Below are 14,126 nucleotides of genomic sequence, written 5' to 3' on the forward strand. Positions count from 1 at the left end.
GGCAAGTGGAAGGTCAGCCACATGAAAGTGATTCTAAGAGGCAAAAACCATCAGTAAGTTAATGTGCTCAATGCTCCTTCATACAAACAAGCCTTTTGAGACGTCATCGTCATCTCCACTGTATGGCAGTTATGCGCTCTTGAACACAGATGTGCCAAGGAGCTTCTCACACCTGATAGGTGGTACAGAACAGTCACTCCAAACGTTCAGCAAAACCAAAAAAAGATTCACTTGAGAGAGATCTCCTGCAAAGAACCAAAAAAGCCTGCCTCTTTACTGTTTCACAGCACAAAATCCAAGGGCAAGCCAACCACCCAAGCTACAGGTGCATCAATAGTTCAGTCTGGCAGCGCAGGGAGCTTTGCTGCACAGCACTCCCTTCCTGGGGCAAAAGCCAGGCCTGCTCAGGAACACTCCAACACCGCACTCAGCTCAGCACCACCTACTTGCCTTACACCTTTACCAGTCAGCAGCTGTACTCAATGTTCAATAGTGGACATATTAGGAATAAAGTCCTCCCAAACACATAAAAGAAAACATCTCCATTGCAATTTTAAGCTTAATGACATCTTCCTATGTGCCAGGCATCCCATACATTTTCCTTAGGCAATGGACAGCTTGGTATGCTATCTCTCTGAGAGGAAATCTTCCACCCATTATCTTCCCAGTAACTTTGCTGTGCTCATAGACATGAGATGACAATAGCCAGGGGCATACCTGAAATCATAACATGCTCTGAACTTCTAGGAAACTTTTTAATTGGAAAGGTCACAGGAGACAGATTTCTGGGCACATTTCCAGACAAATGCCACATTTCAGCAATGCTTTCTTATCAGATGTTACATAAAAGGTGGACAGACACTTTTCAGTGATAGCTGGCAGCAGGCCTGCCTACCTCCTAAAGGTAAAGATTAAATCCTCCAGAGCCCTACAGCAGAAATGCCATCTTGCAATCCACAGCTATGGAAGGTAAACACCAGTCTCCACTGACCACCTCTCTTGCTGCAGCTATGCACTGATCACAACTAGAAACCAGAACCTGATACAAAGTGAGGTTCTTCAAAAACTTCATTAAAAAAAAAAAAGAGCTGCTGGTAATCTGTTATTATTTTGGCTGGCTGCGCTTTTAACCTGAAATTGAAAAATGTGCATAAACCCAAAAATGCTCAGTTTTTAACAGTAAATTGAATTCAGTCTCTCACATTCCAGATAAACATCCTAAATCTTGGTGCACAGTGGTGTGAAGGGATGAGTGCTCTTTGCTCCCCCTTCTATGCAGATACACTCTTGACTAGATCAGCTTTCTCAGTGTCAAATCCAATATATTTTCTGGAACAGATTCAGCTCTGTTGCACTAGTATTTTCCAACAACAAATAAAATTTTACCACTAAACTTACAAGCAGTTCTAGCAGCACAATAAAAAATTACCAGAAACCAGACCTCAGTCTTTCTACTCACCTCCTTACTGTCTCACTGTTTTCCATTAATGGATTATGCCTCTTTTCTATTTCATTGGTGAGAAGAGGGAAAAAATCATTCTATTCCATATTGTTCCCAGTTATTCTCACTCCAAAGCCTTCAACATGTTTAAACATAAGTCCCTGGAGCTTCTAGCTCTTAGTACATACTACTCCCAGTTAAGCAAAGGAAGAGTTAAATCCAGTCTCAAGACTTTGTAATTATTCCCTATAACCTCTGTCCATGCTAAGCCTGTCTCACAGAAGAAGCCATGAGATTTACTATCTGCAGAGGACAAGAAAAAAAAAGGCAACAAATATTTTTAGTATTTTATTAACCTTAACAAAACCAGCAAATTAAAGGGTGGTCACCTTTTTGGAGAGGATTCACATTTTAATGGCAGCTATGAATATATAACATACTATGTACAACTGTGTCAGCCATCAATTGAACACTAATCAATGTAATCCAAATCTTCTGGGATTCCAAAACCTTTATCTATTCTGCTCTCTTCAAATCCAAATTTACGCTTGGCCCAGGACTTTATTGAAAAGATGTTATCTGTAAACAGAATGAAAAACATTCATTTTGAGTGTTTAGGAAAGCATGAATTATAGTCTCGGCTACAACAAAATCCTTCCATTTGCAGTATCTCTTGCCTGTATGAAAAAGGTACATAGTGGGGAACATCATTATCAAGTAGATTTAGAACAGAAAATGTCAGGGTTTTGTTAATAACCTCCAAAAAAGAGGAAATAATTTACTTAGCAGTGAATAAAAATATGTTATCTTTATCTTTTCTTGCTCCTCTTTTACAAGGAGACTGAAAGATACGATTACACTGTAAGCTTGCTATAGTGATGAGGTAAGTGTGAATATGCACAGTAAGTATTTTATATGTCCTTCTTCAACTAGACACCTACTATGTGACTGTCTACAGCTATAAAAATTGGATTTAAATTTACTGTAAGGTCCTTTCTAGTCCCGTGTGTTTGTTCAGACACTGTATTTTTTGAAATTTAAAAAAAGACATTCAAGAAGCTTTATTTTAGTCAGGACTTCTCTTTTTAGCATGACATTACTTTAACATATACATTTTGTTCAATTTAACATAATTTTTCACTGCAGCATTTACTGAAAATCATTACATCATTTTTAACACCCATAAATTGCAGCATTCCTTAAGAGAGGAAGTGTTCCCTGTCTCTGAACAGCTTAGAGATATTTTTCCTTTTTTTTTAACCATCACACATTTGGTTTTGAAACTGTCTCTTCAAAATAAAAATATGCTGCAGCATATAACCAAATTGTCTAATTGAATAGCAAAGTACTTTCTACAGGCTGAGGCACAGTTCCTTTACCTCATTTGAGGCCTTGAGAACAGCCTGTCACCAACAGCAGAAAGACCTGATGACTCCCAGAACACATAATTTTATTTCCCCAAATGCAGTAAACAACCCAGATATAAAATAATAGTCCAAAAAGTAAGACAATGATATCCTGCTGCACTTGGCACAACCAATGATAGCAAGCAGTCCAGCAGTAGGAGAGCTATTCTAGACAAAAAAATTATAAATAATATTCTAAATAATTTTTAAAACAATAAGGACAGATAAATTGTTTGCTTTGCAAAAATGAGAATGAATACAGCAAAGCTTCAGAAAATTGAGTTAACTTCCACATGAATGTCATCACAGTAACATTCCTTAAAAGTATGCAACATTTTACCTGTCAAAACTGATCAACTGGTTTGAGAAATATCCACTTTGTATCAGCATCCACCACATGGTAGTAGCAATAAGATTCCACAAAACATTCTACTCTTAAGAAAGAAATGAACATTCAGAATAGAATTAAACTTTCTGAATACCTGGGCATCACCATTTCCAGTCTCTAGTGCTTTCCTCATCTTAAGAGATTTTAACTCATCCAAGGAAACAAGTTACAGGATTTAACACAGTGTACAAGACAGCACCAGAAGGACAAATCTGTTATGGCATATGAAGTATATTCAGTAACAAAACTGAGATGTATTTGTTGAATCCTAAGTTTTAAAAGTAAAATAAATTTCTCTGTGTTTTTGTGAGGACTATCCTATGTCAAATCCTAATCAAATTTAAAGTTCTTAACACTGAGTAGGTCTTTTACTGAAACTGCTCTAGTGTGAAGCTGCCTCAATGCAATACACACCAGTCCATCTGTTGGCTGCCTCCTTGGCCACTTGGTTTGTTTGACCTGAAACAGAGAAAAACACCAACAACAATAAAAGCATACATCACAGTAAAATCAGCACATAGTTTCAAGGCATAGATACTAAATTTTTATTGATGTCATTTTTATGGAGCCACACAATGTAAGGAAGTTATTCTACTGCTTCCAAACACTTGTTTTACATTTTTAAGGTTCCAGGAAGCACAAAGCTAGGTTAAAGAAAAAGAGGAGCGAAAAGCATAAGATATCATATGAACTACTATAAATTTTTAAAGTGTATTTTAAAATAAAATAACCCCAGTTTGGCTTGCCTAGGGGCTTAATTGTCTTCACCAAGATTTGAACTATACATGGCCTGAAGATACCAGAGTCAACAGAGATGGAAAATATTTCATAATCCTCTCTATACATAAGTAAACCATCACATGGGTATGCATGACTCTATACAGATAAGGAAAATGACAAGGCAGCAGTCTATCATATAAATTCAAAAGTTTATGATATAGCTCTGGAATGTCTCCATGGCTTTGAGAACCCCTCAATGAAATTAGGACAAAATAATGTTTCTGGCGATTAAACTTGGCTTATGGCCCTTAACACCACTCCAGAACTAAACACATAATAGCAAATTACCATTACTACAAGGAGGTTTTGTATAGTTTCCATGAGGCAAAACAATCAAGAAGAATTCCTGTTAGATCACCTTGCTCCCATTAAAGTACGTACTGAATTGAATCAAGCAGGTTAGGCTGTAACGTGGGAATTTATCAGAATCATTCTGGTTCTCACGCCTACATGTAACTTAGTTATTCCCAGTCAGTCTTGTTAGTACTTGCATGATAATACTCATTTGAATGGTCAACATGAAACTTGTCTCCAGGGTACTGAGATATGAATACATGATCAGGTACCCATTGTTATACACACTAAACTTTAAGCAAAATCAAATTATGTTGAAAAATCATCTGCTAGCACACAGGAAGGGAAGTACTCATTATTCCAGCCTTAATACTCCGGTAACTGATATGAAAAACGTTTACATTGGAGTAATATACTATTTCAATATAGTTTCTAAAATTGGCCTACAATTAGAAAGTTTGAGCACAGCACAAAGAAAAGCAAAACAGACGAGCAAAAAATGAGTGAGAGAGAAAATGGCATTTTTGCTTGCTTGCATGCATCAGAAATTCAAGTTGTTCCTAGCCTGAGAGAGGTATTTTTTATTTCCTTTGCTGAATGCTTGCTGCCATCCCCACTTGTTTAGTTCCACAACTGGCAGCACTGACAACAAACTTGTAATGGCTTTTGGAACAGTACCTAACCTAACCCTATTTAAAGCAAGTCGGCAGAGTAAGAGCTTCCACTAGTCAAGACTTTAAATGTGTGACCTATGATACTTCCCTCAGCATTTTTCTAAAATTCTACTGTAAATCTTGAGAGCTGTATTTGACTCCAAGTAATGAAGTTTGAAATGAAGTGAAGGAAAGTGGGATGGCATTAAACAACTCCATAGATCCAGAGCTGTGAGGTGACAGCATCCTGGTGGTGGGTGAGCCAACCTATTCCACAGCACGTGCGAGGTCTCAGCAGAAAGCACAGCTTTGCTGGAAGCAGCTGACCAGCACAACAGTGGCAGCATGGTGCCCTCACCCTGCAAACACTGCTCACGTGTGCTAAAATACACATACGTGATCAAGTGCTCTGAAAATGTGACTTCACACCTCTGTCAAAGAAAAGGCTGAGGTGATGACAGACATAGGCTGGACAACAAGTTAGAACTGGCAGTCACTGCCTATAACCGAGTTGTGGCTAGAAATGAAAAAATGGTAGTGAGAGCAGGAAGCTATAATGGGGAAATACAGACAGACAGATAGACAAGACATATAACCCCCAGTGTCTCATGGCTACAGGTGAACATTTAGCTATCTGAAGACAAGATTTAAGTCCCTTGGGATCAGTCTTAAGTCTCACCTATGATTCCACTGCATGATCTTGTGTGTCTGCTGCAACCAATACCATGCCCGGAAGAGGAACAATAGACAGGCTTTGATAGTTTTGGACCTGCATCTCCAGCCACAGACACCAGCCACATCTGCATCATTGCCAGGATCTTCCAGAGACCTCACAAGAACTGTCAGAAATTAAGAACTCTGCACCTTCACTGCTTTCTAGAACTCTTTCATAGTTGCTTGTTGGGACTTTCATTGGTCACACTATCTGTATTGTATACGGGCATGGAGGATGAGGGAAAGTGGGAGTAGTGAAGCAGACACCACCTGACACACCTACTTTATGTATGGGTGTAGCTAACTCCAAGTCATGCTACTTCTGACTGCTTGTTCTGTAGCTCCAAGGGATCACACAGACAGGTTGGTTTTTAGACTGCACTGAAAAAGAAGCTCAAAATCTGAAGAGAGCAATAGCATGGGAACTCAAAAATATACACTCCAAAACGGAATCAGGACACCAACTGTGTGAAACTGTAAAAAGGAAAAACTCAAACACAGCACTAAGGGCAACTGGCTAATTGCCAAAACCATCACAACCATGGAGTTCCAAACTTGGCTGGAGTCCTTCTGATCCTCCTGCTCACCAGAGCTGCTCTAACTGAACTTGATTTTTGGCAACTACTAAACAGTACTCCAGTACTGAATCTGCACAAGACAATGAAAGGCCAAATATGCAGTAGAGGTGAGCAACAGAGCAGGCAACTTTTTCCAGATGCTTCCAGATGTTCTCATTATCATTAGGTTCTAGTTACAGTCTGTATGTGTACATCTGCATATATCACAATATATGTGATTGCTGTCTGGAAGCTGCAAAACAATCCATTTGTTCTGGACATTACATATTTATTTCACTTATTTGTGTGACAATGAATCAAGAGACTTTCCCATTCCCTTGTCTGCAGGATACAAGTCATTTATTTGGCAAAGGCACATACCTGTATCCTCTGCTGACTAGTTTCAGGCACATTTGGCATTTTCTAAGAAAGAAAATGGAAGCTTGCATTTTTGTCTCCAAAACTGAACAAAAGCAACCACTGTATGTCCAGCAATGCAAGGCCCAGGAGCAGCAAGACGTGAAGTGCTGGTCTGTTATGTCAGCAAAACACAGCTGGAAATATGCCCAAAACAGTGAAAGGCTACATGACAGAGAGTTATTTTGACCAGTCCTCATGAAAGTTTTCTTTTTCCCCTCGACCCCTAGTATCTCTGGAGAACTGCAGCGAACTCAAAAAGCCCAGATTCTGGGAGCTGAACGATTATCCCAAGCATATTGTGACTGTCCTTATCACAGGGACAATCCCCTCTATCCCCACAGAGGAAAGCAAAGGTATGGAAAGGAAGGTCCTGCCACAGTAAATGTCTAAAAAGGAAATGAGGGTGGGTTGAAAACATGCTTTTCAATGCAGATAAGTGGCATTCTACCAGTGACCTGCAGGTATTTTAGAGCAGACCAGGATACAGAGGTGACAAAAGGGCGTGTGGACAGCTGTCAGAGGCGCACCAAGAATCTTCTAAAGCAAATGGACCTCACCTGGTCAGAAGTCAAGGCCAGCAGCACAGAATATCAGCACAGCAGTGTTACTAACAAATCTCAACAGGCACTATATATTGACTCAAATCAGTGTAAGTCCATAATGTTTCTGATCTGATTCAGGAAGCCCCTACAGTCATTCTCAGCATACTGCAGAACTACAGCCTCCTTTTTCCTTCTCCCAGATTCTCTCACTTTTTTCACTGGGAGGAGGAGATGGCTGAAATTAAAAATCCTATTTGCATTCCAAAATTGAATAGCCAAAAGCTGTAGAAGTCTCAAAAATTTCTACAGGGCAAAAACCAATGGTGATAGCAACAACCACCACCATCTCCTCAGAAACATTTTCCAAATGTACTTCAGGTTCTTCCTAAAAACATTTTTAAGTCTCACTTGTACCATTACAGAAACACTAAGGATACAGTCATGGAGCAGTACTCAAATTCAGATTGTAAAGGCGCCATATTATAGTTCTGGTAACTATAGTAAAAGAAACAAATCAACAACTAACCAATGGCCAGAATCAGCTCACAATCACCTGAGCTGGCAGAAACGAACAAAGAGCTGTAGCTTTTTTTGATCTCCTAGATCCTACTCTGGCATTTGCTGGATAACTTGAAGAACTTCTAGGTGCAGGAACCTCTACTTCCCTAGAATAACAAAGCTAATTGTATTTACAAAGCTTACACCCTTCGGTGCCAGTTTTGACCTACCATAAGTAATACCACAAGAAAATGGTATGGACTTCCTCACTTAAAAGGCACATGACTGCAGAGGGAATAAGCACCTTACCAAGGAGAGAGTCACCCATCAGCCTGTAGGGTGTTAGCAGACAGATGCAAAATACAACTGCAGTCTCCAGCATGTGGGCGAGGGAGTAATCTTACAGCATGGATCACAATTCCTCTGCATGAAACACAGGAACAGCTGCAACTGTTCTCAGGGACCAGGGAGGATTATTAGCCCAAAGATTCCCAATCTGTCTCGTGAAACCGGTCAGGGTAAATTAAGTGCATTAAGTGGATTTGAATTCCTGTAATAAATATGCATTCACTTAGACTGAATTCAAAGATGAAAAATGGCAACTACAGTAGGAACTGTATGTGAACTTGAACCTCCCATGACTCTGGATAACACTCTGCAGAAGGCAGTGGATAATCATTCTCCGGCACATAGGTTGCCCTTACTTTCCAGAAACATTACCTTGCCATCATGACAGTGACAGACTTGTTTTCCTACTTCTCCTGGGGTAGCATCACTACAATATCCTGTGATGCAGTTTCCAAAATTCTTCCCACTAATGAAAACATGTCATGCAAATAAAGATCCCATCTCCAAAGGCCAGGGTAGAAGGTGAGCATGGAAATTATACATCTGTCATCCACAGAAAGTACAAAAGGTTATTGCCTAGTAATTCCTACCCACATGTCCGTTTGCAAACTGACACCACAGACTCTGATCGAGAGCCCATGGTTTGGCATTGGAGGCTATTTATGGAAATGATGTGATGAAGTGGCTTCTTAAGGTCCATATTTGAGTATCCTTGAGAATAAGTAATCTACAACACTGTCAACAGGCTGAATTGCAATGTGGCAAGAAGAGCTTTACAATGTTTTGTAACCCTGTACCAGGCAGATACCTCCATACTATTGGAAATCTTTATCCTCCCCCATGCTTCCCAAAGAGGCATTTCCTCTTATAAACAGAATAAAGAGCTGCTGTGTAGAAAGTGATAGCACATCAGAATTCTGTCCACTCCTTTGAATCCAAAATAACACATCACTCTTCCCCCATACTCCAGTATCCTACACAACACTTTTCCTCACGATATTTATCAACAGGTCACAATGCTTCAGAATTCATGACTAAATTCAAATCAATATGTAAATATGATTTCTCATTTAAATGGCATCACAAACTCAACACAACTTTTTATACTGACTTATTTTAGACTCTGAATAAAGTTTCAGCGCTACAAGAAAAAGTACTGACAGTTATGAATACTACCTACTGATCTACAACTATTCTGAAAAGCACTGAACACAATATAAGCTATTTGAGATAGAAAAATACTCAAGAATACTGATATATGCATTAAGCTGCAACACCTGTGTATATATGCTTGAAAATGAACCTGAGCAAATAGATACCACAGTGCCAGTCTTGTCTACCTGGTGAGACGTAGCAGTGCACAGTAAAGCTACTAAGAAGTTGATCCACATTGCTGAGAATATGCTTTTAAAGAGTCTGCGATCTCTATCAGTGTTTTTGAAAAAAGTGTCAAGTCTCATCAGCAAAAAACTCCCTCTGTCCTGTATGAAAAGGTCACACTGTCAAATTTCATCAGTATGTACACAGGATCTCCTTGAAAAACGTCCAACAGAATTTGTCAGAATTGCTACCAAAAAATTTCTCTATGCAAGACATGCTCTTGCACTTAAGTTTACTATATTCATGTACCTACAGAAAAAGACCATTTACCTTTCAAGTGTTGTACTTGAAAACCCATACTGAAATCTTAGTTGCATAACTAAAATACATCCATTTTCATCCAAAGAGCAGAGGGAAGCAAAGAGCTTGCAAAGCAGAAACAAGCACACCAACTTGATTCAGGGCTGATTCAGGGCTCCCTGACACCACTCTTTTTCTTGCACTGGGCATCTCTTCCTTCCGCACTTCATTCACTAATAATAAATGCTGCACCTTCAGCACAGCTAAATGACTTGCACACTTATGAGCTGCTGAACTGTATTTCACAACCATATTTCACATCCCAGGGCACCACAGTTTTGGCCAGATGTGGATTGCAATCTGCTGTGACCTCATGAGTCACAGACATTGTAGAGAAGAGTGTGGAAGGCATCGCAAGAGATTCTCTGGTCGCTGTCACCACAACTCAAGGCATATTCAACTTTACCTATGCCATTTCTGAGGTGTTTGTTGCCTGTTTTTAAGGTTTCCAATTTTCTGGCCCTACAATTTAAGGCTATTACTTTTTGCCATCTTCTCCATGAACCTGAGTAACAGGCTATTCCTTATCTTTTCTTGAGGAGATACAGATATGCAAAACCCACTAGGAATCATCGTCTTTTGAGCCCTTTGAGAACTTTTGTAAAGTTTTTTGGTCTCTTAGAATGTGATTGCTCAATGTCCTTTTGCTCTACTCTGAGCACTTAGTTACATGAATATATGAATGCTTTGAAATAAATTAGATGATAACCAGGTAGGATATCCAACACTGACACTGTGTTACAGCTGAAGCCAAGCTAAAGCCTTTAGTGCCACACTTTCTGCCTCGAGCAGAAAGATTATTTCATACATCTCATAGTGGGTTATATCACTGCTTTTGTATCTTAGTATGGGGGTTTTTCTTGGCAAAACAAAAATTCTTATATTCAACCTGTAAACTACTGTAACTCTGACATCTTTTTCAAATCCTCCCCACTTAACCAACAACCTCAGATCATTTGTTTAGCACAATATCCTTGAATACAGGTAACACCCTTGCATTTGCCACTACTGAATGCTATCCAGTGTTTATTAGACTATCTTGGCAATTTGCCATGATAATTTTGAAATTGCACTTTGTCCTTTGTCCTTGAAGTCTCTTCTAGTCTCATCATCTGCAAATATAACAACAGAACATCTTCTATTGTATTATCCAGCTCATTAATATAAACACTGAGCAGATGCACATACATGACAGACCACATTACAGAGTTTCATCAATTCCACCTCCCTTTTTGATATCAATTGCTCACACATTATAAAGTAGTTTGAGATTTCACTACTGCTGTTTTATCAGGATTGTATTTCCCTACCTTCCTTAAAACGGTGTCATGCAAAATGAGTCAAAACACCAAAGCAAAACTTCCCCCAATCTACAAAGATCTGATACAGTGGCAAAGAGAAAACTTCTGTGCTGTTCTAGGTGTTTCCAAATTGGTTTTCTGTTCTGAATCTTTCTCTGATATTCTGCTCTTTTCAGTGAGACTAGCTCATATGACATTAAAGTGAGAAGGGAAGAAAGACCATTGGAAATACTGTCAAATGTGTCAACATTAGTCTTGCACTTATACATCCTGCCCTGCAAAATCTTCAGTTAAATACCATAGAACAAGGTATCTATATTAGGAATATACAGTCATTATCCAGATAAAGCCAGAATGAAAACATAACATACCATCCCATAAAATATGGGAGATGTTTTAACGTAAAAGTTTAGCAATACATTTCTTTAAGCAAGGCCAGGGAAGATCTCAATTTGACAGTCCTGCATGTTAGCAATAAAGACAATGAACTAAAATCCACAATACCCTTCCTGACCTAATTTTGCATGTGAAAGTCATGAAAATATATAGACCAGTACATTCCTTCAAATATCACCATAACTTTATCAAAATTATCTGAATGAGTGCTACCATACACAACTAACCTAGCAGGTCTAACACTGGAAAACAGAAGCAAAATACTTACTCCACAAAAGCCTTTTTGTTTCATATATAAATGGATCTATAGATTAGATGCTTTCATCAGGGCACTCCTAAATAGAAGAGAGTCATAAATGTAGCCACAAGCCAATTCACTCCTAAATAAAAGAGTGTCATAAATGTAGCCATAAGTAGCCATTTTCCACATCACAAATTTTATCAAGTGTCTACCATTCCCAAGCAGCTCGACAGCTTTTGCCATAAGAATTTACTGGCAGAGACAATAAAGCTATTTCCACATACTTCACCTTTGAGCCTCTCACTTTAACTATTTTTTCTGTCATTCCAACATAAACAAATAAGAAACAAAATAAAGAAAAAGAACAAAAACATGTCTTGTGAGTGTTCTCATTTGATTTAAAGAAAAAGTAACCTTCCAGAGTGGCAAATTCATTTAAGCAGGGTGTTTGCTACATATATTATCTGAAGATTTGGTCCTCCAACTGCCTTCTTTCTGAGTTGTCCAAGAAAAGCCCCACTGACAAAACACAGCTTTTTGCTTAACTATCTAAAATGCAGCTTCATTTTAAAGCAAGTTGGCTTAAGTTTACACTCCCTAAGAATAGTCTGGCTAGAATGTGTTTGAGGTATAAAAACACAAGTATGCATGGTCTTCTTATCTGAAGACCAAACACAGAGACAGAGAAATTCTCTGAAATGCAGAGAATAAAGGCCTTTTGCTGAAAGTCAAATGACCCTTCTGGAGTTAAGCTTTCCAGCTTCAGCCAAAAGCTCCACATTTCACTTTAAGCTTTGTGCCTTGGGTATGTAAGTACAGACACTTCTTAAGCTGCCCAGTTTGACCTGGTGGCCCTTCATTCATTATTCTTCATGGCTGTTATATTTTCCTTTCTTTCTAAGTGCCAAAAGCTGCTCACTCATTTACATAGTCCTGTTGGTCCCTCATTCAGGCTTTTTCAAATCCATTTTCTAACAGTTCAATTCATTGCAGAGTTCATAAAAATGCCCTTACGAAAACTTGCTACCTGTTCCTAGCTGGTCAGAAGATCCCTGGTTGCCCTTCAGAGACACTACCACACAACAGACAATTCTGTGAGGTACATGACAAATGACCACATGTACGGAAGTCTTGTGAACAAGGCAATGAAAGACTTCTTCAGATTTTCTCGATGGAAAGAGAGGTTTCAAAGACCTCACGAGAGTCCATTACAAGATACGAGCATCTACACCATCAGTTCCTAAGCTGAGCTGACAACTTGCTTTTATCACTGAACTTCAGCACTGGAATGAAGGGTCAAGGTGAGAACTCCTTAACTTGCTTTTGTCAGGGAAGGTTCTTAAGCCATTACATTACAGCCTCTGGTAATCACAGCCAGATTCTGCTTAGCAAGAGTTTCCTTAGTTAAAGGACCAGCCTTTTCAATAGTTGAAATGCAAGCAACAAGCCTCCTTTGATTTTCAAAATTAAAAAAAAAAAAAAAAAAGAAGGGCTGAAGATAAAGAAGCAGATACTCTGCTCAAACTGGCAACTCCATCCAGTTTCTTATGATTACCAAAGAAGCTTGGATCACTAATCCAAGTACACATTTGTAACTCCATTCACTAAGTACCCTGTTCCTTTTCTCAACTTTACTTAACAGCTAAAATTTTAGCATTACTGCATGAAACTATGTTTACATTCAAGTACATTTATTATTCCTCATTCTTTCTAGAAACTAAGTTATGTTTAGTTTTCATAAGTTTGATTTATCTTTTAATGTAGTTTTTGAACAGGTAATTTAATTTGTCAACCTTCCAAATGAATGACAAGCCATTCCTAAAACAGTATAGGGAGCAAGGGAAACAAAACAAAATTCTCAGTTTGTTGCAATTAGTTGAGAACCAGTAGAATAAATGCGTCCTTTCGTTACTGGTGCACATCTATATATATGCTGGTACTCCATGATGAAGAGGAAAAAAGGTGTGGGTGTGTGAGCTGTGTAGTTTTGTTTTGATTAGTAGCAGATAGCCTGCAAGTTACATACATGAACATCTATTGTCTATTTCCTGTCCTATTCTCATCCAGATTCTCTGGAAACAAATATATTAAATAAACAATACTCTGTAAGATGAGACTAACTAAAAGGAGGAGTTCTTGCTTTTATGACCATTATTTTTCTATGTACTTTTAAGCAAGTGTCTGGTTCACTTAAAAGAAAGCTTAGTTTAACCCACTAGGACTAACATAAGTGTGAGTGACGACACAAGTCTAACATCAGCAGAATGACTAATTTCCAACTGCAGACCTTTGTTAATGGCATTGCTGCACAAACTGTAAGAAGCACAGCTTGTCTCTCAGATGCCAGGTGCATATTTCATGGTCAGTAGCTAGGAAATATCCTCCTAATTGCAAACTGAACATACTGCACCTAAAGGTGATTTAAAAACCATTTTCTCTAAAGGTTTCATCTGTACACTATTGATCT

The 14,126-nt window shown here is 38.7% G+C and overlaps 1 protein-coding gene across 2 annotated transcripts in view; it reads right to left on the minus strand.

Annotated features, from left to right (window-relative positions):
- Window positions 1-1,774: 1,774 nt before the first annotated feature.
- Window positions 1,775-14,126, minus strand: part of MND1 (meiotic nuclear divisions 1) — a 40,557-nt gene continuing 28,205 nt past the window's right edge. For both annotated transcript variants that reach the window (XM_038135700.1, XM_038135699.1), the window contains exons 7-8: window positions 3,650-3,694; window positions 1,775-2,020 (exon numbers count right to left, since the gene is read on the minus strand). In XM_038135700.1, coding sequence (XP_037991628.1) covers window positions 1,914-2,020; window positions 3,650-3,694 — 152 coding nt within the window. In that variant the 3' untranslated portion in view covers window positions 1,775-1,913. The remainder of the gene's footprint in view (window positions 2,021-3,649; window positions 3,695-14,126) is intronic.

The sequence above is a fragment of the Motacilla alba genome, chromosome 4, assembly GCF_015832195.1.
Source record: "Motacilla alba alba isolate MOTALB_02 chromosome 4, Motacilla_alba_V1.0_pri, whole genome shotgun sequence".
NCBI classification, from domain to species: domain Eukaryota; kingdom Metazoa; phylum Chordata; class Aves; order Passeriformes; family Motacillidae; genus Motacilla; species Motacilla alba.